Source organism: Lupinus angustifolius, chromosome LG07 (assembly GCF_001865875.1).
Source record: "Lupinus angustifolius cultivar Tanjil chromosome LG07, LupAngTanjil_v1.0, whole genome shotgun sequence".
NCBI classification, from domain to species: domain Eukaryota; kingdom Viridiplantae; phylum Streptophyta; class Magnoliopsida; order Fabales; family Fabaceae; genus Lupinus; species Lupinus angustifolius.
This window is the reverse complement of record NC_032015.1, coordinates 17,528,309-17,553,856: the sequence shown is the minus strand read 5'-3', so window position 1 is coordinate 17,553,856 and position 25,548 is coordinate 17,528,309. Positions and strand designations below refer to the sequence as shown.

The 25,548-nt window shown below is 34.5% G+C and overlaps 2 protein-coding genes across 8 annotated transcripts; one reads left to right on the top strand and one right to left on the bottom strand.

The window, feature by feature from the left end:
- Positions 1,229-17,574, bottom strand: LOC109352532 (chromatin modification-related protein EAF1 B-like). 6 transcript variants are annotated; one of them, XM_019594550.1, is made up of 23 exons: positions 17,206-17,574; positions 15,081-15,272; positions 14,918-14,972; positions 14,736-14,833; positions 13,200-14,601; positions 12,981-13,100; positions 12,611-12,883; positions 11,657-11,848; positions 11,339-11,419; positions 11,176-11,233; positions 10,584-11,092; positions 10,443-10,496; positions 9,554-9,611; positions 9,255-9,451; positions 9,102-9,155; positions 8,898-8,978; positions 8,418-8,555; positions 8,189-8,305; positions 7,248-7,348; positions 6,854-7,069; positions 6,392-6,770; positions 3,879-5,524; positions 1,229-1,722 (listed from the first exon to the last, which is right to left on the bottom strand). In XM_019594550.1, exons 2-22 carry the CDS (start codon positions 15,221-15,223, stop codon positions 3,962-3,964), a joined length of 5,889 nt encoding a protein of 1,962 aa, XP_019450095.1. In that variant the 5' UTR covers positions 15,224-15,272; positions 17,206-17,574; the 3' UTR covers positions 1,229-1,722; positions 3,879-3,961. The 6 variants fall into 6 exon arrangements, with proteins under 6 accessions (XP_019450095.1, XP_019450094.1, XP_019450099.1 ...); XM_019594549.1 differs by having other exon boundaries at positions 1,229-1,672; XM_019594554.1 differs by having other exon boundaries at positions 1,229-1,672; positions 9,255-9,445; positions 9,566-9,611.
- Positions 21,354-24,985, top strand: LOC109352530. Of its 2 annotated transcripts, XM_019594547.1 has the most exons (4): positions 21,354-21,427; positions 21,544-21,618; positions 22,394-22,583; positions 24,048-24,983. In XM_019594547.1, exons 3-4 carry the CDS (start codon positions 22,423-22,425, stop codon positions 24,928-24,930), a joined length of 1,044 nt encoding a protein of 347 aa, XP_019450092.1. In that variant the 5' UTR covers positions 21,354-21,427; positions 21,544-21,618; positions 22,394-22,422; the 3' UTR covers positions 24,931-24,983. The 2 variants fall into 2 exon arrangements, with proteins under 2 accessions (XP_019450092.1, XP_019450091.1); XM_019594546.1 differs by lacking the exons at positions 21,354-21,427; positions 21,544-21,618 and having other exon boundaries at positions 22,387-22,583; positions 24,048-24,985.

The window sequence follows — 25,548 nt, the reverse complement described above, 5'->3', positions numbered from 1 at the left end:
TTACACTGACAATGTATATAAATATTACACTATAAAAGAAAAGAGTAAAAGAGAAAATTAACCAAAAGTGGAACACCTTTTGGGAATGAAAGAATTTTCACTTCTAGTTATCTTTGGAATCATGTTAGGAGTGTTCTGCTTCAAATGAGATTCATTCATATTTGTTAGGAAACTTTGATTTTGTGGTACAAAATTTCATACCATGCTACAAGATGTTCTTAAATGCAAAAGAGTTGGATTTGAAGTAATGTCAATACAAATAATGTGAAGGGTATGCCTTATATTACAATGTAACAAAAATGAGAGTTCATTATGTACCCAAAAAAAAAAATTACCACAAAAAAAATGAGAGTTCATTATAAAAATGTGAAATGTGAATAGAACATATTGTTTTTATAATGAATCTACTTAACCACTTCTATTAGTTTGGTAACCAAATAATTTGTTCATAAAAGTTTCAAAACTTTATCACCAAGGGCTAGATCATTATTATCAACTCACTGAATTATTTTAGTTTAAGTAAATCTTTAAAGTACTCTGTAAAGTTAGCATTTGCGCGAAGTTAATATTTAAAGTTTTTTTTCACTCACGAGTATCTTCTATGGAGAGAATCTTATTTGAACCGAGAATATCTATTATAATGAGACTAACTCTCCTTATAACAACTGAAAAACCACATTCCCCATTGGTGGCACTAACATGAGAACAATATGGTCATTTGTGTGAGACCCATTTTTCATGAGTGTTGTGAGATTCACAATTGAAGATGTTGCTTTCCTTTCCAATTGTTGGAAAGAACACATGTTTCTACTTCTTTGGTTAAAATGGTATCATATGATTATACTCTTACATATTTGTTCCCTGCCATGCAAATTTGTACCATACTGAATTAAATTTGGAACTATATGAACAACTAAAAAAACAAACATAAACTAAGAATTTGGAAAGTAAAAAGTGTTAGTGTTTATTGATTTCTTATCACTACTCTCAGAAACTAGAATTAGATCATAATATATATATATATATATAAGAAACTAGAATCACCACTCTCTACTAGTGTGATTGTTGGCATAGAAAACACTTCCTTTTAACATTGTAGCACAAATAGAATAAAAAGTGGACAAACACATACTCTGTAATGTTTCCAAATGGAATAGGACTAGTTGCATTTCAGCAAGTTAAAAAAGGTTATGAACTTGCAAAATCAAAAAATTTACAACTACCAAGATAATAAACAACACCCTAGAGATTTATGTCATAAATCTTATATTCACAATACTTTGAATTAGCATTTTTCTCATAAAAATGATTGATATCCAAATTACCTAACAGTGAATTATACATCCACTAATCTAGTAGAACAAAAAAAGTGTTCCTCTGCTCAAAATGGCATGGAGAACAAGACAAGAAAAAAGGAGAAGGGACAAGTACAAGGAAAAGAAGACATGACCCTGTACATATACCTCTATATTCAACTCTTTCCAAAAAGAAAATGGGGCAAAACCCTCTACCTCTAAGAACAGTAGTTTCAATATACAAGATTTTTTAAACAAGAACAAAGTGAGCAATGATGCCTACCAATACAATTGATTAAACTTTAACTACTCCTGAAGAAAGCAATGAATATCCAAATCAATGTTCCAAAGCCCTCCTGAATGATAACCAGCTTCATCTGCACAAAATCCCAACATAATTTACGGTCTTCATTTTTCTCTCATTCTACTGTGACAAAGTAGAGAAAAACACTCAGAAATTAATAAACAAGTTCCCAGAGTTAATACAAATTTTGCACAAATGTTACTAACATTGGACCTTAAGCAATATGTATTCCATAAAAATTAGTTTCACCAATGAATCTTATCCAGGAGAGTATTAAAAGATATCATCAATCTCCAGAATACGTCAGCCAATTGATTCGGGGTCATTTACAGACTACCGAAAAAATGACCAGTATTTTGCTGCTGGCATGACAGTCAGTTGTACCTCGAAAACTATTTTGTATCATTGTAATACGAGTTCTTAGAATAATTATGACATACAACCAAACCTGTCACCACTAGGTGGATTGACTAGTGACTACATAAGTTGGGCGATGACATTGTATTTTGTTATACAGAGTTTTCTTAACACATATCAGGAGTCAGTTTAAATATCCATCTATTGACTGAAAATATGCAAGTGTATAATAAGCAGATACATGAAGGAAAAGTTAAATTCAAATATAAAAGAATCTTCTGTGTTAAAAAATTAGATAGAACTTATATTTTCACTTATGAATTGCTATGCCAAGGTCTTTCTTGCTTCCTGGTAAATTGATGGTTTCCTAAAAGGTTCTACTGTTGTGTACCTGCTACAGTGATGCCTAGGCTCCCTCTTCTATTCCTTTTTGCACGTCCATCCAGCATCAATTGACATTACGCAAATGAAAGAAATGGACAAGTTGTTGCATATGTTTCAAGATTTGTCATGCAATAAATGCTTTCAGAAAGAGTACAAAACAGAAACAAGTGGGGCGTTTCGTTTTGGAGAGAAAAGGGGACGACAGAAAACTAAGTGTGAGAGCCACCCAAAAATGTTCTCTATAATTTGGAAAGAAGAGAGCATTTTTAAAAAAAATCAAAATTGTCCTACTAAAATCGTCTTTTTTATTTAGGGACACATTTGTCTCTTAACAAACACTCATCCTTTCTCTCTTCATATTTTTTCCTTTTTCTCTCATAACAGACAATGATACAATCCTCATTTTATCACACTTTGTTCTCTCCCTTGCTTTTCTCCTCACATTTTCTCTTGTAGACTTGTAGTACCAAACACAATGTTAAGAAGGAGGTGCAGAAGAAACTGATACAGATTCAAAACCTCCTCCAGTCTACCAGGACAATATTGAAGAGAAGAACAATCAAGCTCAAATGGTGGAGAACAGAATTGGTAGATGTTTGAAAGGAAGCAATTTAAGATTAAACTAACCAAAGAAATAGTTTTACATTGATCAATCAGAAATTTCATCCAAACAGAAAACGATGAGCCAGAATGAGAACAAAAAAATTAATTTGAGTCTAATTCCCTTCTATACTTCAGGGGGAAATGAGGTTTCCAACCGCGGCAAACAATTGGCATTTTCAGTATTAAAGTAAAGGTTTCAATCAGAAATATTTGTTCTGTTCTGATTATCTTCCATTCAAAAATGAATTGATGAAATAATTCCCTAAAAAATGCATGCCATGAGAAACAAGACTTGGTTGTTATATTGGGGTTTATTTAGGTTACAGCCTGAGATAATTATGGTACTATCAAATTCCTCGGAGGAAACTGTAACAAATAGAAAGTTCTTAAGATTATTTTTTTTAAAGAAATCTTAGAAGATTGTTTTCCTAAACTGGGATTTTTAATGTGTAAAACGAGATAGAAATTTACATTTTACTTGCATTTTTTCATTTTATAAAAGATGACATTATATTAAATAGAACAGTGGAGGATAGACTATTGTCGCAAAGAAACTATATTGCAAGGATTCCAAAAAAATTGCGGGGGGGGGGCACTAGCCTTCTAGGCCATTTACTAAAACAATAACTGAGCCCCTAGTTTAGACCCTTTCACACCACTAATCAGCAGAAACTTTGAATATTGCAAATAGTTACAATTCAGAAAACAATGCCACAGTTGACTAAGTTAATAGAACTATTGAGATTCCTTTTAGGAAAAAGCTTTTCACTATCATCAACCATCAATTCAGAAAGTCCTAAAAACATAAAACACTTCATGTCATATACCTCCTGTGGAAAACTCAAATGTCCATGCCCCATAAGACCAGAAAAAATATGTTCGTAAATTAAGTTCACCAAATTTTTGTATACAAGGCAAAATGAAAAGTAAAATACCTGTACACTGCTGACTAAAGGGCATAAAGATTCCAATCCTGACAGAACCAAGCACACTCAGCTGCTTCATCCAATAGAAATGATCATTCCGCTTTAGAATTAGGTGGGCGGACAAGCAAACTATTCTGCCCGGGTTGTAGATTTTGCACTTTTTGTTGAGGTTGATGTTGCAAAGCCGCATCTTCGGGGGAATGCTGTTCCTGCTCCTTTTGCTGCTGTTCTGGTGGCTGATATGACTGTTGAGATAGGATGGGGTGTAATGAAGATTGCTTTTGAAGAGGAGGTGGCTGCCGATGCACAACAGAATTACGTGTATGAGAAGTCAAGCTGCCTGATAGCTGTTGTGGGCCAAGCCCTTGACTTATAGTAGGCAGCTCCTTATCAGCTGAGTTTCCAACAGCTGCACCCCCCAAAGAGCTCATGTGAGTAACTGGATTGGGTGTTTTGGAATCAAATGGCGGCTCTGATGTTTTCCACTGAGAAGATACAGTAGGAATAACTGTTACCACACTAGCTGAATCTAAACATCCCGGAGACATTGCAGTACTTGTACTGACATCAGAGGCACAGTTTGCAGGGTGCTGATCAACTTGGGGTGAATCAGATCGAGACATGCTTGATGTCTCAGAATGCGACTGACAGTTTTTTTGCAACAGTCTCTGAACATTTGCGCGAGTTTGGTTTATTTGCTTAGACTGTGGCTGAGATTGTTGCTGCAGTTGATGATGGTTAGCAGCAGGAGCAGCTGGCTGTGGAGGTGACATTATATGATCTGCTGCTGAGGCCTGTCCTTGAATGCTATTGTCAGAAGGAGATGCCACTGACTGGAGTTGCTTTGATGAAGGGTTTGCTGGTCCTGAATGTAGGTTTTGACCTTGCATCATGTGCATGATTTGGTCCCCTTTCTCCACAGTTTGGCTTCCTGGAGGTACAGAAAGTCCATTTAGATGAGAAGGATCCACAGAGGGGTTTTGATGGACCGACATGTTTCCTCTACCTATTCCCTTCAGAAGTTTAGCCTGCTGTTGAGACTGTGCATGCAGCGGCTGATTCAGATGCTGCCTGCCAGACTGTTGATATGGCCGCTGCTGTGGCTGTCGTGGCTTCACTGCTTGATTAGTCAACCCACTAGCACCAGGATTCCTGCTGAACCCATGTTGTGGCAGATGATGTTGCTGAGACGACATGGGTGTTGAAGGGGATGATGATGTTACCGGGGGGAGAGATACTTGCTGAGATGAGTTTTGAGGTTTCGCCTGGGAATTATTTTGAAGAGGTGATGATATGGGATGTTGGGATTGTGCCGGAACATGTGGAACCATTGCATTTGACGTGGAAAACTGTTTCTGTTGCAGCTGGTGCTGTCGATATCGCTGCTGTTGCCGCAGTTGTCTTTCCTTTGCCATTCGAATTGCATGGGCTTGTTGTTGTGAACTTGTAGCATGATTTTGACCTTGAAGATGAGGGCGGGGATTGCTGAGATGAGACTGTTGCTGGGGCTGCTGGGCATGTGGTGAAACTGTCTGATTATTAAAGGCAGAACTCATCCCATTAAAAGCAGGATTGCTTTGACTGTTCCCTTGGGTGGCCTGCATTTGAGATTCTGGAACCATCATTTGCCTGTGATGCTCTTGATTGTGGCCAGGCTAATAACAATGGGGGAAATCATCAGTAGAAATTAAATAGGATAACCATACGTGTTAACAAATAAAAAAGAGAAAACCAATAAAAATAGGACTAAATTGTTATAAATCAATTGCCTAACAATGTCAAAGAGAGGCTATAGGAAACGGGGATCAGGTATCCCATGACCCTATCCCTGTTAATCAGATGACGCATAGAAAATGATATATGATTTTATTTTCATAACTTCAATGTCGTTAAACAAGTTTTCTCTGACCTCACCCACATTCCCTTTTCTCTTTCCCACACAACCGTAACTTCTCTCCCACATTCCCTTTTATCTTACATGCTTATTGTTATGTTCTGCATGTTATATGATCTGATAATATCAGATTTTAAGTTACAAGTGAATAAAGTATTGAAATCTTGGACAAAGCCCAAGATTCTGTGTGGCAGAAAGGGTGCAGCTGTAGGTGGACAAGAACCTTTTGGTCTGTTAGTTTTTGCTTCTAAAGGCTTGCGAGGGTACACAGCTGTGTTCATCGGAATATTTAGATACCAGCACAAAAATTTGGTGCTCATGTGCAGTGACTAAAGCTTACGTTGTGTGGGAGAGAGAAAAGGGAATGTGGGTGAGATCAGAGAAAACATGTTTAACAACGTTGAAGTTATGAAGATAAAATCATATATCATTTTCCACATGTCAAAATCGGAATGGACGGGACAAGGTCATGGGACAGCTGATCACCGTTCGGCTATTTGAAACATAGTGAAAACTAGGATACTGGGTAGAATGGATACTATCTATCATAGCCACAAGTGGAAATCCCAACTCTATAGTACATATATAAAAAAATGAAACCCTGAGATGGAATAATAACAATTCTCACCCTCATATGAACAGCCTCCCGAGGTCTCGGGATTGAGTTGCCTTGTCCAGCAACTACTCCAGGGTGCATATGAACAGGGCTGGGCACCCCCACCATACTAGAAGAAAGCATGCCTCCGGAACCATGCATAGAAGATGATGACATTCCTTGATACCCAGGCCTCGACATTGCTATGTTTCTGTTAATCCCACCCACCATACCCATACCACTTCCACCAGGCAGCACGTGAACACCGCGATCACTTCCTGAAACAGATCCAGGAACTGATATGCCAGACTGCTGCATGTTTCGAGCAGAAATCATCTGATTATATTGTTGTATTCTCTCATGTTCATCAACTGTTAAAGGTGAAGTTCTTGCAACTCCATATTTGTTATCCCTGAAAAAACAAGCAGTACCGAGCAGTTGAATGAGTAAAAATGTAATATACAGCACCAGTCTTCAGCTATAAAATGTACATACCTGATAGAAGCAGCCATTGGAGCAGATGGTGATGACAAGTTATTTCCAAGAGTCATACCAGAAGACAGTGGGTTTGAAGAATTCGGGCCAGATGTAGGATGAGCCGATGGTACAGAACCATGATTTGATAAACCTAAACCAGCAGCATGTGAACCTTGACACCCAGTGGTTGTGCCATCTGGGTTTGTTGCATTCGTATCACAAAGATCATGCGGCCTTCAACCAGAACACAAACATAAATAAAATACAAGTGACAAACAAAAAATGTGCACCAAAAGTATGAAATTTTCAGGGATATAACTACGGTCAAAAGAACACACTAGGCAATGCAATAGTATGCATACTTATAAAACTACCATGTTAGCCGAGGAAAATAAGATCAAGTAGAACTTACGTTAAAACACCTCCATTCAAGTTGTTTGGGAAGACTTGGGAAAGAGCAATCACATGCGAGTTATGGATAGGTACTAATTGTTTTAAATCCTGGTTATTGTTCTGCGTTTAATAAAAGAATTTCTGATCAGTTATGCTATCGAAACTAAGAAGAAGAATAAATTAGTTTAATTTAATTTTATTTGCTATGATCCTGCACATAGCAACATGCTCATAATATTCTATAGAAATAAGCAGACCCATCAGCAATGCATGTCCTATATTATTAAGACATTACAATTTGAAAAAAGGAAGAAAAAAGGTCAAGAACGAGTTATAATCTTTGGAATAACCAGAAGAAGAAGAAGAAAAAGGTTGTATTGTTTACTAGGCAACCACATTTTAAAAACAACTAGGTGCTCAACCCAAGTTCTTGTTAGATAGAGTTTTGGAATCACCAAGGATATAAACCAAAATACATGTGGCAGATCCAATTCTCAAAAGGTAACAAGCATAAAACAAGGTTACAAATTTGAATAACCATACATGAAAGATAACATTAAATCTGAAATATAAAAGCAAAGCAAAGTTAGAACCAAGGCAAGAATAAGAGATTCCTAAGATCACAGCAACAGGTTGACTGATCACAATAATATAAGGCCAACTCTGTAAGAAATTGGATCTTAAAACCGATATTCATTGCATTGAAAGCTTTGCTCAAAATTCAACTATTAATTATTTCAGTTCACCACTTATCGTTTGAACTCACCACTTATCATCTCAATTAAAAACATATAGAAATGGTTCACATAACATAACCAGCAACCAAACCCTTATCCCACTAGGTGGGGTCAGCGACATGAATCAAATGACGCCATAATGTTCTACCATAAATCATAAATGCAACTTTTAAATGCCATTGCATCTAAGAATCCATATAATATAAATGTTTTTCATTCAAACCTGATTCCTACGGTAATGTTGCTTCTGCCCAATCTTGATAATTTTATCAAAATGAGACTTCAGGGTATCCTCTTCCATTGGCCCTTGCAAACGTTGAAACAACTGCATGGCACTACCCTGCCAAAGATGCAAGAAAAAGGCTAACAAAAGCTGCAAACCTGACGTAAAGAATGAGAATCTACAAATGTATGAAAACAAAATACACAATCACAAATGATAGTATTTGTGCCTTTGGAATTCCAGGTAGTGTAGACGGATAAGACTGAGAAGACCCTGAATCTTCGGCACTATCTGCACCATCCCCGGCGCTTCTATCCATTAAAATCTTGTGACGCTCCTTGCACTCGTTTGGCTTCCGATATATACACTGAAAATATGCAAAAATGTTTAGCTTCATTTAAAACTTAAAAAGATGAAATTTCATACTGAACAGAGCAGCACATTTCCCAAAGATATCACGACTGGCTTCCTGTAGCCCTGGTGATAAATATCACCATCAGTAGTTCAGTACCTAGTACCTACCCTCTATAATTTTGTTCTTAATCTTAGAGGTTTTATACACTTAAGCTCTCGTGATGAAATATCAATTGGTGGGGCAATAAACCGATCTTTTAAGAACTCCCGAGTGATAGTGTGACAAAAACAATTTAAGATACCCTGCAACTTTGGCACCATGCTTCTATGTGTAAGCATATTTACAGATAATTACCTTGAATTGTAGACTACTGTTGATAGCATCACTTACTAGCTCCCAGTTTGGACCCATATCATGCACCAGGACAACAAGAGCCTGCAACAGGAAGGACAATATAAATAAGCCTTTCATGCCATGTCAACACAGATAGAAATTGAAAAAACTGTTCAAAAAGGAAATTCAGAATAAATTTTAAATAGCTTGTGAACTACTAACAACCTGGTCTTCAAATAGTGACCAAATAGTTCCAGAACCAGGCTGTCCAGCAGAAATCTATGAGAATGAACAAAAAAAATGCAAATAAATAAATCAGTGGGTTCACAGAATGAAAACTTGCATCCACGTGACCATCTAACTTCACACTAAAATTACCTTCTGTCCTTTGGCTTTCCTGCCCCGGTCTCGTCCACTGATGATTCTAATAAATTTACTTGGATTTGACATGTTACTGATTTGTGAAGCAGCTGGGGAAGGAATAGAACTAGTTATTGGAGCAATATTGTCAGAAGAATTGTCAAGTGATTGCTTCATTGTCTTCAGCTTCTTCACATTATGTTGCCCATACAAACCTTCATAACAGGACAGTTAAATATATAAGGCATGAAGAAAATAAAATATTAATGGTAAACAAAAAAACTCAGAGAATATAATCAGATGACAAGGTGTTTTACCACTACTTCCATTGGATTCAAAGTGATAATTATCCAATCTGTTCTTGGAATGATCCCTCTGCATTGTAAAGAATCAAAGAATAACTATTTCAGAAAATATAAAAAATATATTTCAGCAGAGCTATATTTCCCAAACCATCTGAGAGTTCTTTTTATTAAAAACATCAGATATTGTCAGTGGTTAAAAATAGAAAACCAACAACTATGATCCTCCAACAAATAAGTTCCAAACCCAAAATCTCATCTTCACACTATTCCCCTCATGTGGATATTTATGATCCTCCAAATTAGAGTAACTTTAAAATGTGCATGGAAGTTAAAATCTGAAGAGTGATGGTTTTGATTGGAGGGCTACATCATAATCCCCTATTTCCAAAAAAAAAATCCTAAATAAGGGTAAAGTTTGTCAGGAACGTCCCCTTCGAAACGCCTACTCCCTAAAAAATACCATGTGCTTTACACCAATAGAAGCATATTTCTTGCTCATTATCTTAAATGGCTTCTGAGCCTACAAAATATCCTTAAAAATACAAGCATTGCTCTGATCCAGTTTCAATTAGCAATATGCTCAAACCATTTTGTATGTGCTTATATATTAATTAAAAATAACAATAACGAGAGAAAATTAAATAACCCCCTAAATGAGGTCGAGCAGTCAGAAGCCGCCTCAAAAACACTATAGCTGCATAGCACATCATAGAGTGCCGCTACACCACAGATAGCCAATGAAATGTAAAAACTTCACATTAATGTAATTAATGTAATATCACTTCAAAATGCAGCATATTTACACCAGATGACACACTCGAAATTCAAGTTTAGTTTCACAAAGTCCAATGAGGAAGATGGATATCACAGCAAGGAAATTTAATTAGAAACAAATGACTACCTGTTCATTTAGAGGAACAGACTCCAATTGCCATCCCTGGTCATAGGCAGAACCCTGTAGAAATAATTATTAAGCAACTACAGCTCAAGTACAGTAATAGCGAACTGAAGTGTGCTATAGACTTTTAGTAACATGAATTACCATAGTCTTGGGCTTCTTCCTCTTTGTTTTAACAGATGTTTCTCCACAGTCATAAGGTAACTGTTTTTCAAAATCTCCAACTGACTCCACCTCCACACTTTTCTGGATCTGTGATCCAACATGTAAAGTACTTTGGTCATCCTGAAAGGAATTGGTATCTCCACTCGAAGCATCTGTCTTAGTTTGAGTCTGCACTGTCCCAGTTGCCACTGCAAAAGGACTCACAACTCTTTGCCTAGAAGCTGTACGCATGCGTTTTGTTGGTATTGCCCCAACATTTAAACTAGCAGGCCTTTTTACAAATACTGCAGATGGCTGAGTTCCACTTGTATAGTGTGCATAAGCCAAATCAGTTCCAACTTCACTAGATTTATGAGTGTAAGACTTCATCCTGTGTTTGTGTTTCTTATGTACAGATTTTGATGATCTGCTACCCACATAGACACCAGGCAAATAATAACCAGTTTCTCCTTCATCCTCATCATATGTAATTTCTTCAGACCTAAACTCTGTTTAAATTAATACAAAAAATAAAAATAAAAGATTAGTTGCAAACTCATAGATCAGATAACTTAAATAGTACCAATAGTACCTGCGGCAGTATCGTACATAGATGTTTCAACTTCCTCTTGAATGCTACTACCAGTTTTCTGAAAATTTAATTTTATTATAAACAATAAGTTAGAAATAAGACTTAAACACCATTCCTGAAGCATTATATCATCCAAGGCATGAGGTAGTAAAATAGATTATACCTCAAACTGTAGGAAATGAGATTCAACAGATTTTCTGTATGCTTCCATGGCAGTAGGAGGAACAGTATAGAAAAGGTTTTCCTGAAAATTAAAAGATAACATGTAAAAGAGTCACTTTAAAAAAGTACTTCAATTAAATCATCAATTAAACCACAAAAGCATCAATTAAATCATATTCGAAAAACACTTTCAACTGACTTCACAAGTGAACATTTGATTTAACTAACATGTCGGTAAAAATACACCCGGACCAGAGGGATCACTAACATCCAAAATAAGTATGCAAATCAAATACGTATAAGGTTACTTGGCCCATACCTCCGTAAGTTGATCTTCCCATGACATATCAACTGTGCATGAGTCAGATATCTTGTCGGGTGTTGTTGGTGTTTCTACTTGAGAGGGAATTCCACAAGATCTATTATCTTTTAGAAACCTCAAAGCATATGCATGCACCTTAAGAGTTGTATTTTTTCTGGGATTTTGTCCCTCCAAGTATTTGCTTGTCTTCTGACCAAAACCACCACTCAAACATCATTAACAAATAGCTCATGTAAAAATAATTTAGGAAGCTAAAACTGAACAAAAAAGGGAAAATATAGAAGCATTCCAGGTCATAATAATATCAAAGAAAATTTCAAATCATGCAACAGATTTGAACCTATGGTACATCTAATAAAAAACAGCCTGCCAAACCAGACAAATATGCATCAGCGTAGGATTACAACAATGACCAAACAGAGAATGACAAAAATGTGATTTTTTTTATAAAAAAGAAGACAACAAAATATACATATATACCATATACCGATAATGAACAGCTCTGAAGCTAGAATCCCAGGTGAGAATAAAAAATTCAAGGGCATAAATAATAGGAATACCTAATCGCATCAATCATAGTAATGTCCAATAATTTTTCCATGCTAATTTAGCTCAAAAGTATTTCATAAAACGAAGTAACAATAATCCATAACTCAAAAACCACAATCTAAAATGCATTCAAAATTTAATCACTAGATTCAGGATTCCATTAAGCATAACACTTAAGTAGCTACTTCTAAGTTTCCACGGTAACAAATATATACGCATTATCAATTGAGTAGCTTGTTGAAGCATCATTTGACTCTCACGAGGAATACTTTCCATACGCAAATAATTAAACAAACCAGAAAGAGAAAATATCCATATAAACGAAGACCTATCACTAAATTAGCCAAAGTAGTGGCCAGCAGAATTTCTTTGGGGATAAAGTAAAAGGTCAGAGGAAATAACCAGCACCATATCAGAATTTTTTCTCTTCTCCTCAGAAGCTTCATTTGAATCATCTTTCTCAGATTTAACAGAACCACCAATGCAGCTACAGTCATGATCATTGTTGTCCAGAAGAAGCTCAACTGAATGCCAGAACTGCATGACAGCCTTTGCCATGTTGTGAGACAAAATATTTCTCCCTATAAGTTTGTTTTGTTTTTCAACTCTTAACCGAGAACTAATAGATGCTCGATGACACAATTGTGCAGCAGCAGTTAACTTCCAAAGACGCTCCTACAAATATGTTTTGGCAAGAGGAATACGGAATGAGGACCGTACTACAGGGGTGAAGGGAGGATATGGAATCACTAGTAAGTTTAAAAAATAAAACCTGTGCAAAATCATTTGCCAACCATGCCATTTCCTCAAGGACAAAACCCCAGTGAGACTTTCGGTGGCTCTGTGTAGGTAAAGCGTGAAGAGATAACTCTGCTATCCTCTTTCGCTTGACCTGTTTAGCATATGACATCAGAACTTTATAGTTCACTGAAGAAACACCTAAAATTTAAGAGTGCACTAGTTACTACAAATGGAAACAATAAATGAAGACCTTTATGATCTGAGCCTCCTCTAAAATTGAATCCTCATGAGCCTTGTCAGCAAATTTCAAGTGGTGCGTAGAACATGGTTGACAGTCAGGCGCAGCAGCAGTAACATTTTCTGCAAGAGCAGTTTGACATGTTTCTGAAATTGACACATCCACAGGAACTTGATGTCTTTCACAGCTGTTTTCCTTCATAGAATTGGAATGATCCACCACTACAATACTATCCTCTTTATCAACTTTTGATATGGTACTGTCATTGTGATGCGCCCCCTTAATATTGGAAGAATCATTCACCTTGTTTTCCATGCAAGAACTATTGATATGGATATCTTCCTCTCTCTTGACCATATTACCATTACCAGAATGGTCTAGATAACCAGACCCGTGTTCATAATTAACAGTAGCACCACTTTCACTACCGTTGGTCTTGTTCCTTTCTTTTACAACTTCAAAACCAGTTAAATTTACTGTCTTCTGAAACTCCAATGTTTTTTCCATAGTATTTCCATTTGCGTCAACATTTTTTCTGTTAGTAGACATATCACTGTCATTATTTACATCTCTAGCTAAACTAGTTTGCGCACAGGAGGACTCTGAATCAAAATTCTTCACGCCTGATGCAGCACTGCTGTCTTGGCCTTCATTTGGTACACCTTTCTTCTCTAGTTTTATGTTGTCACACCCATTTGGTGGACCACAACAAAATTCCTTTCCAAGTTGAGTAGAAGCTAGATAAGGCAGAGAATCAACATCAGCGGAAGCTCCCGGATCCCTTTCTTCAACTGCTTTAGCTTCCGCAGAAGTCGAGACAACAGGTTTTTGTGCAGTATCATCTTGAAAAGGCAGAATACGTTGATCTCCTTTGAATTTTCTGTTGAAGTTAATATCCAATTTGTCTTCAGGAACACTAGCACTGCCACTAGCTGTTTGATGTTCTCGGACACCAACCATATCATTATCTAGTGGATTATTAGAGGCTGGATCTTTAATAAGTATAACACCATTTACACTAGCAGGCTTTGGCTTAGAACTGGAAGGCACATTGTGGTCCTTTTGTTTGTTCATATCAGACACTAATACCTTCACATCCCTTGAAACCCCCCGAGGACCATGATTTAGTCTGGACCTGTTCCTTCGCGCATATGGGCGGACAATAGCAGAATCTTCAGTCTCCTTAGCATTTTGACTCACACCAATTTGAGAACATTGTTCAGATGGAGCGATGTTATTCCGTTTATTTGAATGAAGAGACCTCTTTTTGCCTTCAGGCAACTCATTCTCACCATCAAAAAGCAAGAGATTATCAGCAGTATTTGGCTCATTGAACAGAGCCCCTGGTCTAGCACTACTATCAACAGAGTCACCATGAGGAGAGGCAGTCAATGCAAAACTACCTTTTGCTTCACTGGATAACATTAGGAGAGAGAGAAACAGAAAAGGCAAAAAAGTATCAGTGAATTAATGCACGACAGATATTCATACCCAAGTAGCACATACAGATGATAAAATAGAGAGAGAAACAAGAACCGAACAGTCAACCTGGTTACAAACTGCTCATGATGCTGATCAGTGAGTGATGTAGACTGGACACTAACTGAAGCAGCAGTCCCAAACTTAAAGTCCAGAGGATTCCCACCCTGCACTTACAAAGCAAAGGTCATCATCATTTACATAAATGTATTGGGGAGAATAGACTGCAAAAGACATCAAATCTTTCATACTTTTTCAAGAAATTCTAGCTGCTTTCTTCTTTCTTCACGAAAGTCATATTCCTGTCTGTTAACAGAAGGCAAGTGTTATTCTTGGTACATTCTAAAGACTACATTAGCATTCAAAAACATAACAAAAGGAATAATGCAAATAACCAAAGGGTTTTCCCATCACCTGAGCTCTGCTTGAGCCTTATCAATTGCCGCTCGGCGCGGAGAGGTTTTCACACCTATACCAACTCCGCCCTCAACAACTCCTCCCATGGAATCAACCTCAGCATTTACATGGAGAGCAGATTCTGAGCTACATCCATGCATTACCACCCTTAATATCTAATAACTTCAATTCCCATCTATTAAAAAGAATCTGCCAAATTTGAAGACAAAATAAAGGTAAATAATACATAAATCCAATTATATAGAAAATCAAAGGACGGAAATTTTCCTCGCTGGCCAAACATTAGAAATGTTAACACTGTTCTCCATTGAGAAGCAAAGCATGCGATACACAAGCATTAACTTACAAAAAATAAAGAAATCTATTCCAAAAGAAGAATCTGAAATGGTAACATGTGTTTTAGCAAGATGTAATTCAATATTTAAAAAAATCCACATTAAAAAGGGACATAACTCTATATATCAGGAAGTTAGATTAGGATGTCAGAAGGACCACCTTGCAAACAATGATTGGAGTGCTATTTATTGATTAGATATAAAATGGGAACATGATTAACAAACATCGGTCATGCAATTATTATGTAACAGGAAAGAAGATTTTTGCAGTGTGTTTATATTTCAAACCATGCATTATATGAACAACTTCTCGGTGGAACTATGCACTTTCCTCATTTATTTAGTAAATAATTAAATAATAATATATGCATAATAAAGAATAGATGTACATGCAGACTGTGATGTGATTAAATTTTTGTGCATCATATTCATGCACTGCATCTACATTTGAAATCTTTTGAAAATTATACATATGGCATCAATTCAACATATTTACCAAATAATGATAGGGGATCTTTCACAGAAAGAAATGACCAACTAAATTCATTTGGTAATGAATAGCTTACACATGATAATACTTCTAGTCGTGTAAAATATCTGCTTACGGCTTATGTCAATTATCAATCAATTAAATATTTCCTTTTCCTTTACAATTGAGCTTTAAACATTCCTTTAGAAATTTGAAATGATATCCTGCTTCGACTTGGTGAATGACTGAGAATCAGTCCACATAAGCCAAAACTAAACAATACTTTCAAAGGAAATGTAACCTAAGTAAAAAAACAGAATGTTCTCGACAGTTATACAAGCAAAAGCTTCTTCTTTTATTTAATCCCCTGAACTTTTCAAAATACACGTTAGGCTACTAATTTTCATTACTGAATGAAATTAGAGATCAAAGTTGTAGTTACCATAAGTCACCAGATTATACCACTTACTTAAAAGGTAATGAGTATAACATAGCACATATAAGGCCCTACAGACAATAGGAGAAAGTAAAAATAATGTCCCTTTCTTATCAAAAGAAAAAAATAATGTTCGGGTAAAGTGCAAAAGAGACCCCACCTAGTGGGATAAAGACCAACAAGGCGTTTGCTCTAGTGGTGTAAGGCCCCACTGAATACCCAAGTAGGTCAAAAGGTCAGAGGTTCGATTCTTGGGTGCGACAATTGTTGGGAGGAGCAGTCACGCACCCTGAAAGGGGTTAGTTCCTTAACCATAGGGTGAGGGGACACCCTTGATTATACTAAAAAGAACCTAGTGGGATAAAGGCTTGGTTGTTGTATAAAGCAAAAAAGACACCCCCAGATTCAAATGTTTGCACAGGAAAGGAAATGTATGACCAGACAGAATTAGCATAATAGCAGCACCCAAATGCAACTCTGAATGATGGCAATTGAACTTATAGCAACAAAATTAATTAAAAACACACTATGTTGGGCAACTATTGCATACATAAAGAGGTTGCCACCACTTATTCCCTTCAAAATTCCAAACTTTAATCGCCAAGCACCTTCAAATTACTATCTCCTCTGTAAAAGATTCTCATTCTAATTTGTTACTCAATAAAGGTAAAAAAAAAATAATTACCCACATTTTAATAGCATAATCATACACAAGCCCAAAGCCACTCCAAAACAATGCAAAACACAAAAAGCAACACAACACAAATGTGCCAACAAACTAAAACCCTAACAACACTGATTCCCACTTAATTTCCCCAATTTCCATGATTCTAGGGTTTCCATGAAATGCCAATAAAACAACAATTAAGCATAGAAAAACACCTGAACGCACAAAAGGGTCGTCGAAATTGAAAGCTATGGCACAATTCAAGCCCGTCCCAAATCGAACTTCTTCTCTCCTAGGGTTTGGGGATAAAAAAGAGGGGTCCCTTTGCTCAACACGAAATTGCCCTAAAACCTAACATTTGGGAACAAAATTAAGACATAAAAGAAGGGTTTTTCAGCGGTGATTGGTGAAAGGAACAATTGGGGTTATGAAATTGAAGGTGTGTAGAAATTGAAGAAGAAATAGTATTGTTTGAAATTGTAATTGTTGTTATTGAGAGAAAAAGAAAGTATACGAACTCTGCTAGAGAGAGTGGTGTGGGCTTTAGGGGCATGAAGAAGAAGACGAAGATGCACAGAAAAAGAGGGCTTTCGACAAATTGGACATTCATTTTGGGCTTTTTATTACATCAATTTTGATTTTGAATCAATCAAAATCAGTTTTATAGTCTTTGTTTTTTTCATTTCATTTGATTTTTAAGAGAAAATGTTGTGATGTCTTAATCGGTATCTCAAACCATGTTTCCGACTAATAATATTAAAGCAGAAACAGAAAAAATAATAAATATTCAATTTTTTAATTAATATGACATGTCTTCATTGATTTGAAACACAATTTGAAATAGCAGACATTGTCCGAAGATGATTGTGTGATATACCAAGTCAAAATAAAGTTGTTGGGTTATCTTTCTTTTATGTATTTATTTTCTTTGAGAATTTGACAATCATAAATGCATTTTTATGTATTTTCTTATTATCATTTTGAAAATCATTCATGGGTATTCATGAATTATGTTAGCTCGGTGAAAATATTTAGTAAGATTGCAATTGCTTACTTTTAAATATTTTGAATAAGAAATTACTATCACAATTTTTGGTGATTTGGTGCGAATTATTTATTATTTGTATGTGAAATAATGGATTAGAAGTGGATATATAATATAAGGCTTTATATGGATTCTTCTATGTTTTTATAAGGTAATTAGCACCCTATTTGATATGAGTAGATGAATATTGTATATTATTCCAAACTTCACATTTGTTGTTAATTATCTTGTCCCATAACTCAAATAATTATAGTTTGTCTTATCGGTTGTAATTTAAAGTTTTGTGTATCATACCTATCATGTTCACCTAAGGTTTATTTGGTAACATGATAACATAGTTTGTACTATCGACTTTAGTAAATTTGTAAGATAATGTGATGAGACAAGACTATCTTATTAGCTTACCACTTGTGTGTTACATAGTGTATGTTAACCCACATTCTTATTATTTATTGTTGAGTTTATATTATAATAGTTTGACATGAAGTTTTAAGTAAGCTTTAGACATGTTTTATCTTTATAGAGTACTAGTTATCGATAGACACTTTGTGTCTATCGACTCGCATTTTTATTTCATGAGATTAAGTGCTAAATTTGTATTTTTTATTTTAGAGAATTATGATGTTTTTTATTGGATGTACTCCGTGTTATAATTTTTGTATTTATTATAATATTCAACTTAAAGTGAGATGTATTAATTATAGTTATCTAGGATTATATAGTTTTACTTTAGAAATAAAAAATATTAAGGGCAAAATAAGAAAATAGAATCATGGTGGTAGTTATTTCAAGTTTTGGCTTTATATATAATAGTGTGTACAGGCACTTCGTGCTTGCCGGCGAATATTGTGTGATACTACATATTCAATTTTTATATATTTCATTTTTTTGAATTAAAATGTATTTTTGTGTTCGGTGTACTTTATATTATATTTTTTGTGTGTTTACGATAATGTTTAATTTAAGGTGAGATATGTGGTTAATTAATGTACTGGTGATAGTTACTTAGGATTATATAGTTTTTTTTGTAAAAATTAAATAATGTTAAGGGCAATATAGGAAATGAAAATTACATCATGAGGGAAATTATTTCAAGTTTTGGCTTTATATATAGTATATATAAGTATATATATATATATATATATAGATATAGATACAGATATAGGTACAAATACAGATATAGATATAGATATAGATACAGATACAAATATAGATACAGATACAAATATAGATACAGATACAGATATAGATACAGATACAGATATAGATATAGATATAGATTATAGATATAGATTATAGATATAGATATAGATATAGATATTGCAAAACAAAGTTCAAGTAAACTATAAGTATAAATTAGACTAAATAATATCTAAATATTAAATAATTGGTGTATAACTAATTTAAATTGAAACATGTAAAATCAAGGCATTCTCTAAATCAATATAAATGGTAAAAATTAAGTACAATAATAAGTTTTTATCTCATTGACAAAAGATTGAGTTCTAAGTCTTTCTTTATCATTTCTCCTATGATTTTATTTGTTTTTTTTCCTCCAGGAATTGGATTAATTTCCATTCGATCTACTCCTCTTATAGGAGTTTATACTAGTCTCATCCATATATATCCAAATAACCTAAGATACAATTCTACTTTCTTTTGCACGATAGAAATTACTCTAACTTTCTCTTTCATGTACTCATTTCTAATCTTATCGTGTATAGTATATCCATTCATTTAGTGCAATATTAACATCTTTGCTACATGAAATTTGTTTTCTTGTTAACATTTTATCTCCCAACATTTAGTCTATTATAACATTGCATGTTTTATAGTTGTGCAATAAATTTTACCCTTAAGCTTGAGAGATACTATTTTATCACGAACGACACATGAATCACTCTGTCATGTCATCTAACCTGCTTGAACCCTATGGTTCACATTTATGTCAATTTCCTCAATGTTTTGTATAATTAGCTCAAGATACTTAAATCTAATTACTTGTGACATGATATTATCTTTGATCTTTATCTCTATAATAAAGTTTGTTCTCATCGAACTAAATTTAGACTATATATATTAGATGCCTCTCATTACTATGCCTTAAAAGAATTTTATGACTATTTTATGGCTCTCTTTAATGGCATTTTATGTCACTTTTATGGCTTTGTTTCCAAGCATCCAATGCTTGGAATCCAAGATACCAAGACTTTGCTTGCCTATAAAAGGACACATATAGAGAGCTTCAAAATCATCTTCACAACACACAACATCTCTTTCATTTACACATATATTGTGAGTGCATTCTTGGAGAGAATTCTTGTTCTACTTGAGAGAGTATTTGTGAGAAAACATATTGTCATTTGTCCTCATCATTATAAGAGGATTTCTTGTACTCTTCTTTTTTACATAGTGGAATTTTGCTCTTGATCGCCCGTGGTTTTTTTTCCTCTCACACTGAGGGGTTTTTCCACGTTAAATCTTGTGTGTTATTTTCTTTACCCTTTACTTGCTTTTCTTTTGTTCTCAATTGATTCAATCATGTGCTTCCGCATTGTGCTCTATCCTTAACAATTGTATTACTTGAACTTATACGAAATCATTGGGCTTCAAAAGCTAGTCTCTATCATTCTAAATGAATTATGTCTATTGCTAGTTGAAAACATGCTAAAAACTATTAATTAGATAAAAAAATATTAACATTTATAATATTTATTTTTTATATTTTAAAATATATTTAGAAGTATAAAAAATAGAGTTTAATGGACATTTTTTTTGCACTTTTATTTTATTATTCACTATTAGTGCATGTACCGAAAGTGATTAATTTTAAGTAAAGTCATTTATATTTCTATACTAAATATAAAGCCAAAACTTAAAATAACTACCATCATGATTCTATTTTCCTATTTTTCCCCTTCTAAAGTAAAATCATATAATTATAATTAATACATCTCACTTTAAGTTGAATATTATAATAAATACAAAAATTATAATACGAAGTACATACAATAAAAAACATATTAATTCTCTAAAATAAAAAATACAAATTTAGTACTTAATATCATAAATAAGAATGAATACGGGTCGGCAAACACGTTTTGAATAGTACATATAAAAAAATAGTGCTATCATTATTAAAACAATGTGTCTAAGTCTAACACAATTCACCACATCTAATGTAAAATTGAGTTCTACTCTATTTCCATGAAATATGGGAGAGATGTGTTTCTCCATCAAACTCGTTTCTCTATTCAAAATCCAATCCTTTTCTATAAACCATTCAACTCTTTCTCTCTCTCTTTTCCTTCAAATTTTTACATAAGGTGACAAATTCATAACACTTATCTCATTGCACCCTTCCATTTTTTGTTTCATACCCTTTGATGAATGTGAGTTTATCAATGAATTCATATTCACCCTTTGGTTTATTAATAATTTTCTTATGTTATGGTTATATATATACACATATTTGTATGGATTAGTAATTATTTCTTGGTTTTTGTAGAAAGAAATTGAACATAAGAAAACTATGTTCATATTATAGGTGAGTGACAACCCTTAATTTGTTAAGGGATTCAAGGTACCCACTTATTTGATCTTAACTTATTTTGTCTTTCTTTATGTTACTTTATTGGCCTTCACATTTTTCTGAAGCAACAATTTATTTTGTATTTTCCTTCAGTTTCAGTTTTTTTATAATGACAATGTTTTAGAAAAAAGGGCAAATTTTCATTAGAAAACGAGGATCCTCTTATCTACTCATCGTTAAGTCATTCTAAAGTATTTCATTTTCCTTCATGCTTTTCTAGGCGAAGCTTTGCAGCTTTCCTCGAAAGTTATTTGGTAGTGATTTAAATTGCAATTAGATCTATTAAATTGCAGGAAAATAAGATCAATATAGTAATAATTGCAGTATGAAAATTTCAAAATAACAATATTATAACAACAATGGTTATTGCAAACATTCTTGTAAAAGTCTACCTGTTTTTTAATTTCCATGAAATTATCCATCACATTAGTTTTTCATTTCATCCAAGTTTAAAGGATCCAAATAATAAAACCTAGTATAAAAAATCTTTAGTTTTGAAAATAAGGAACAAAAGTATTTGAAGAAATAGAATCCATTTCATCATAGTTTAAGGGGTCCAAATAATAAAACCTAGTACTATTCAACCCTATTCAATTGATTTTATGAATCCAAACACAACTTTAATTCTTTTAATCGGTTTAAATATAGAATTAATGATTTTGGCTAGAAATTTCTATCTAATTTTATCCTTTCATCTTATAACTTTGAGTGAAAAATCACATTGTAATCATTTTTATTTTTGAATTATTTTGGGAGGAAATGAAAGATCGTCGAAGGGGAGCAATTTATAATCAAATGTCAAGTTTGGACAATAGTCGAGAAAAACTAACTGGCTTGACCCTTGATGACGTTTTAGCCAATCAAAAGAGATTATCTAGCACACCACCTAAAGAATCAAAGAGTCGGACTCTCCTAGATATCATCAAAGAAGACGATAGTAACAAAAAGGATCGCAGGTAATGAAAATGTATAAAATAAATTGAGTATTGTACTTAATTAGTTTAATTTTACATTGCATTTGATTTAGAATAAACATAATTTTTTAGAGTTAATTACACTTACACTCATGAGTTTTAGTGAAATTATACAAATCATCCTTCACTTTTCTACACCTATACAAACCTCCCCTAATTTTTATACTTTCATTACATTGACCACCCCACATGATAAATAAGTGTAATATTTTAAATAAAAAATGTGATAAATGCAATTATGTAAAACAAAACATGGTTAGTGTAATGAAATTATAAAAATTAGGGGGTTTGTATATGTGTAGAAAAGTGATGGGTGATTTGTAATTTACTCTTTTTTTTAAACAATCATGTAATTTAATAGTGTCCTTTCATTTCATTACTTTCCTATTTCTATACCTGTTCATTAGCAATGTCAATGAGACACATCAAGGTTGGGTTTGCATTTACCCAAATTTAAAACTCAAATCTGAATCTGCCCCTGAAATAAGCGGAGTTAAAAACCATACTATCATCCCCAAAATAAACAGAGTTAAAAACCATACTATCATCCAAAAATAAGCGGAGTTAAAAACCATATTATTATCCCTAAATTGTTTAGGTTTTGGATAACCCGAACACGTCTAGAAACCAAAACTATTATATATTATGTGCACACATTTACTCGTTACATGTTTTCCTCTAACAGTGACAAAGTGTCAAATCATTTTGTTGTACATGTTTTCTTTATCCTTGGAGCTGATATATATATTCTGAAGTGGCAAAGTGAATTAAATTTGCTAAAGGATATAAATATATTTTGTGTACACGTTTTCTTTATCCCTGCGATACATGTTTTCTTCTAAGTTCTAACAGTAGCAAAGTGCCAAACCACTTTGTACACGCTTTCAATTTTTATATTTATATGGTATAGAGTATTATTTATACCAAAACCGAATCTGAAATTTATTTTTTTGATCGGCAATTGTTAATATGTTAGTATTTTGTTGTGGGTGAGACTCCACCCTCAACCTCCTACCCCTACCATCAAACCACTCTTATAACTCCCATTTTTTGTTAATGGTGGGACTCAAACCCATAACCTCCTGCACTCCATTCCTTATGATCGCCCTCTTCACCATCAGACCACCTTATGACTCCCAACCGAACCTGAAATTTATACTCAGGAAAATTTGAACCCAAACTCAATCGTAACAAGTATTCTCCATTAAATCCGTGTTAGATTCGGACAGATATCCACAATTTGATTTTCATGGCCACTACTCCTATTCATTGTCTCTTGCATTAAGTTGTGATACATTTCACATCTCCCTAGCCAATTATATTCTACTAAATAACTTAAAAATATTTCTTTTTAAGTAATGTCAACTTTTCAATTGGATTGAGACACAATAAGACATACAAAGTGAGATATCTGATTCTTATTCATCTTTTTTAACATGCATGCAGATCGTGGAAAGCTTTTCAGGACACACTTAGACTAAAGCTTGCAGGCTCTGCTTGGAGATCATCAATTCATATTCCAACTTCCGACCCAATTATTTCTAGTCCTAATCCTAATCCTATTCCTGCCGAATCGAACAATCGAAACAATCATTTTCAACACATGTCAAATAACTACAACGCTACCCAAGTCGATGATCTCAACCCTTACGACCACACCGATTCTTCTCCGGCACCATCTCCGGCACCCAGGGCTCAGTTCTCTCGCCGGAGCTCCACCCGTTACGGATCTCCGGCCGACTCTCCCGACGACACCGCAACCGGAGGAGGACTTCTCCGGCCACAGTTATCCCGGAGAAACTCCACCACCGTACCGTCGCAGTCGGAACCGTACCGGCGAGGGAGGGTGGTGACATTCCGAGACAATTTCGACGACGATGATTCGGACGATGAAAGGAACCAAAGTGAAGGGAGGACAATGTCAGCAAGGGAGGCGGTGGCGGCGCAGGAGGCGTCAGAGGCGGCGGCGGCAGAAGCGGAGATGGCGGCGGAGGAGGAAGAAGAAGAGAGACCCATGACAATGTCGTTGATGGATTTGTTAGAAGAGACTGATAGAGAAATGGGTCTTGAAGGATCAAGGTATATATTGAGTGATGATGAAGATTTTGATGAAGAAGATGAAGATTTTGATGAAGATTGTGATGATGATGATAATGGAGAAGGTTCTATGGAATATACTTGTTGTATTTGTATGGTGAAGCATAAAGGTTCTGCTTTTATACCTTGTGGTCACACTTTTTGCAGAATGTGTTCAAGGGAGCTTAATGTTAGTAGAGGGAATTGTCCTCTCTGCAACAATTTCATCTTGGAGATTCTTGACATTTTCTGATTTTATTACTTTCACTTTCTAACATTTGTTTTTTAATTTGTTCTTGTTTTTGTATTATCATTGTTTAGAGTGTGAGCCCTAACGCAACGACGACAATCGTTGCTGTTTAGTGACTATGAAGTTATGAGTGTTCAAATCATGAAAATAGTCTCTTCGTTTATGGGGTCTATATATACATTTCCTAGATTCTCCTAAGTGAGAGGTTATCATCATTGTTTATTTATATGTATGAGGTGGAGTTTTCACTTTGTAACATTCTTCTGTTTTTGGTTTTTTAATTTGTTGTTGTTTTTGTATTATCAACATTTAAGGGTAAGCTTTGGTGTAAACTATAAGTGACTGAATTCAAATTCTGGAAATAGTCGGGTCGCTCATTTTTGAGGTGTAATGATCTTACTGTTTTGAGATGAAATTTTTGAAAAGGTTGTATATGTGTCCCCCAATAATGTTTAACTCTTCTCTGTGTTTGTATTCTAATTACAATTGTGGTTATCTACTTTTAAGCTAAATGATCATACATTCATATTCTTACTTTTTCATAAATAAAGCTGAAATTTATCATATTGCTATTTTGGAGCACATTTTATGTCCCAAGAAATATACCATTTGATTTTTATT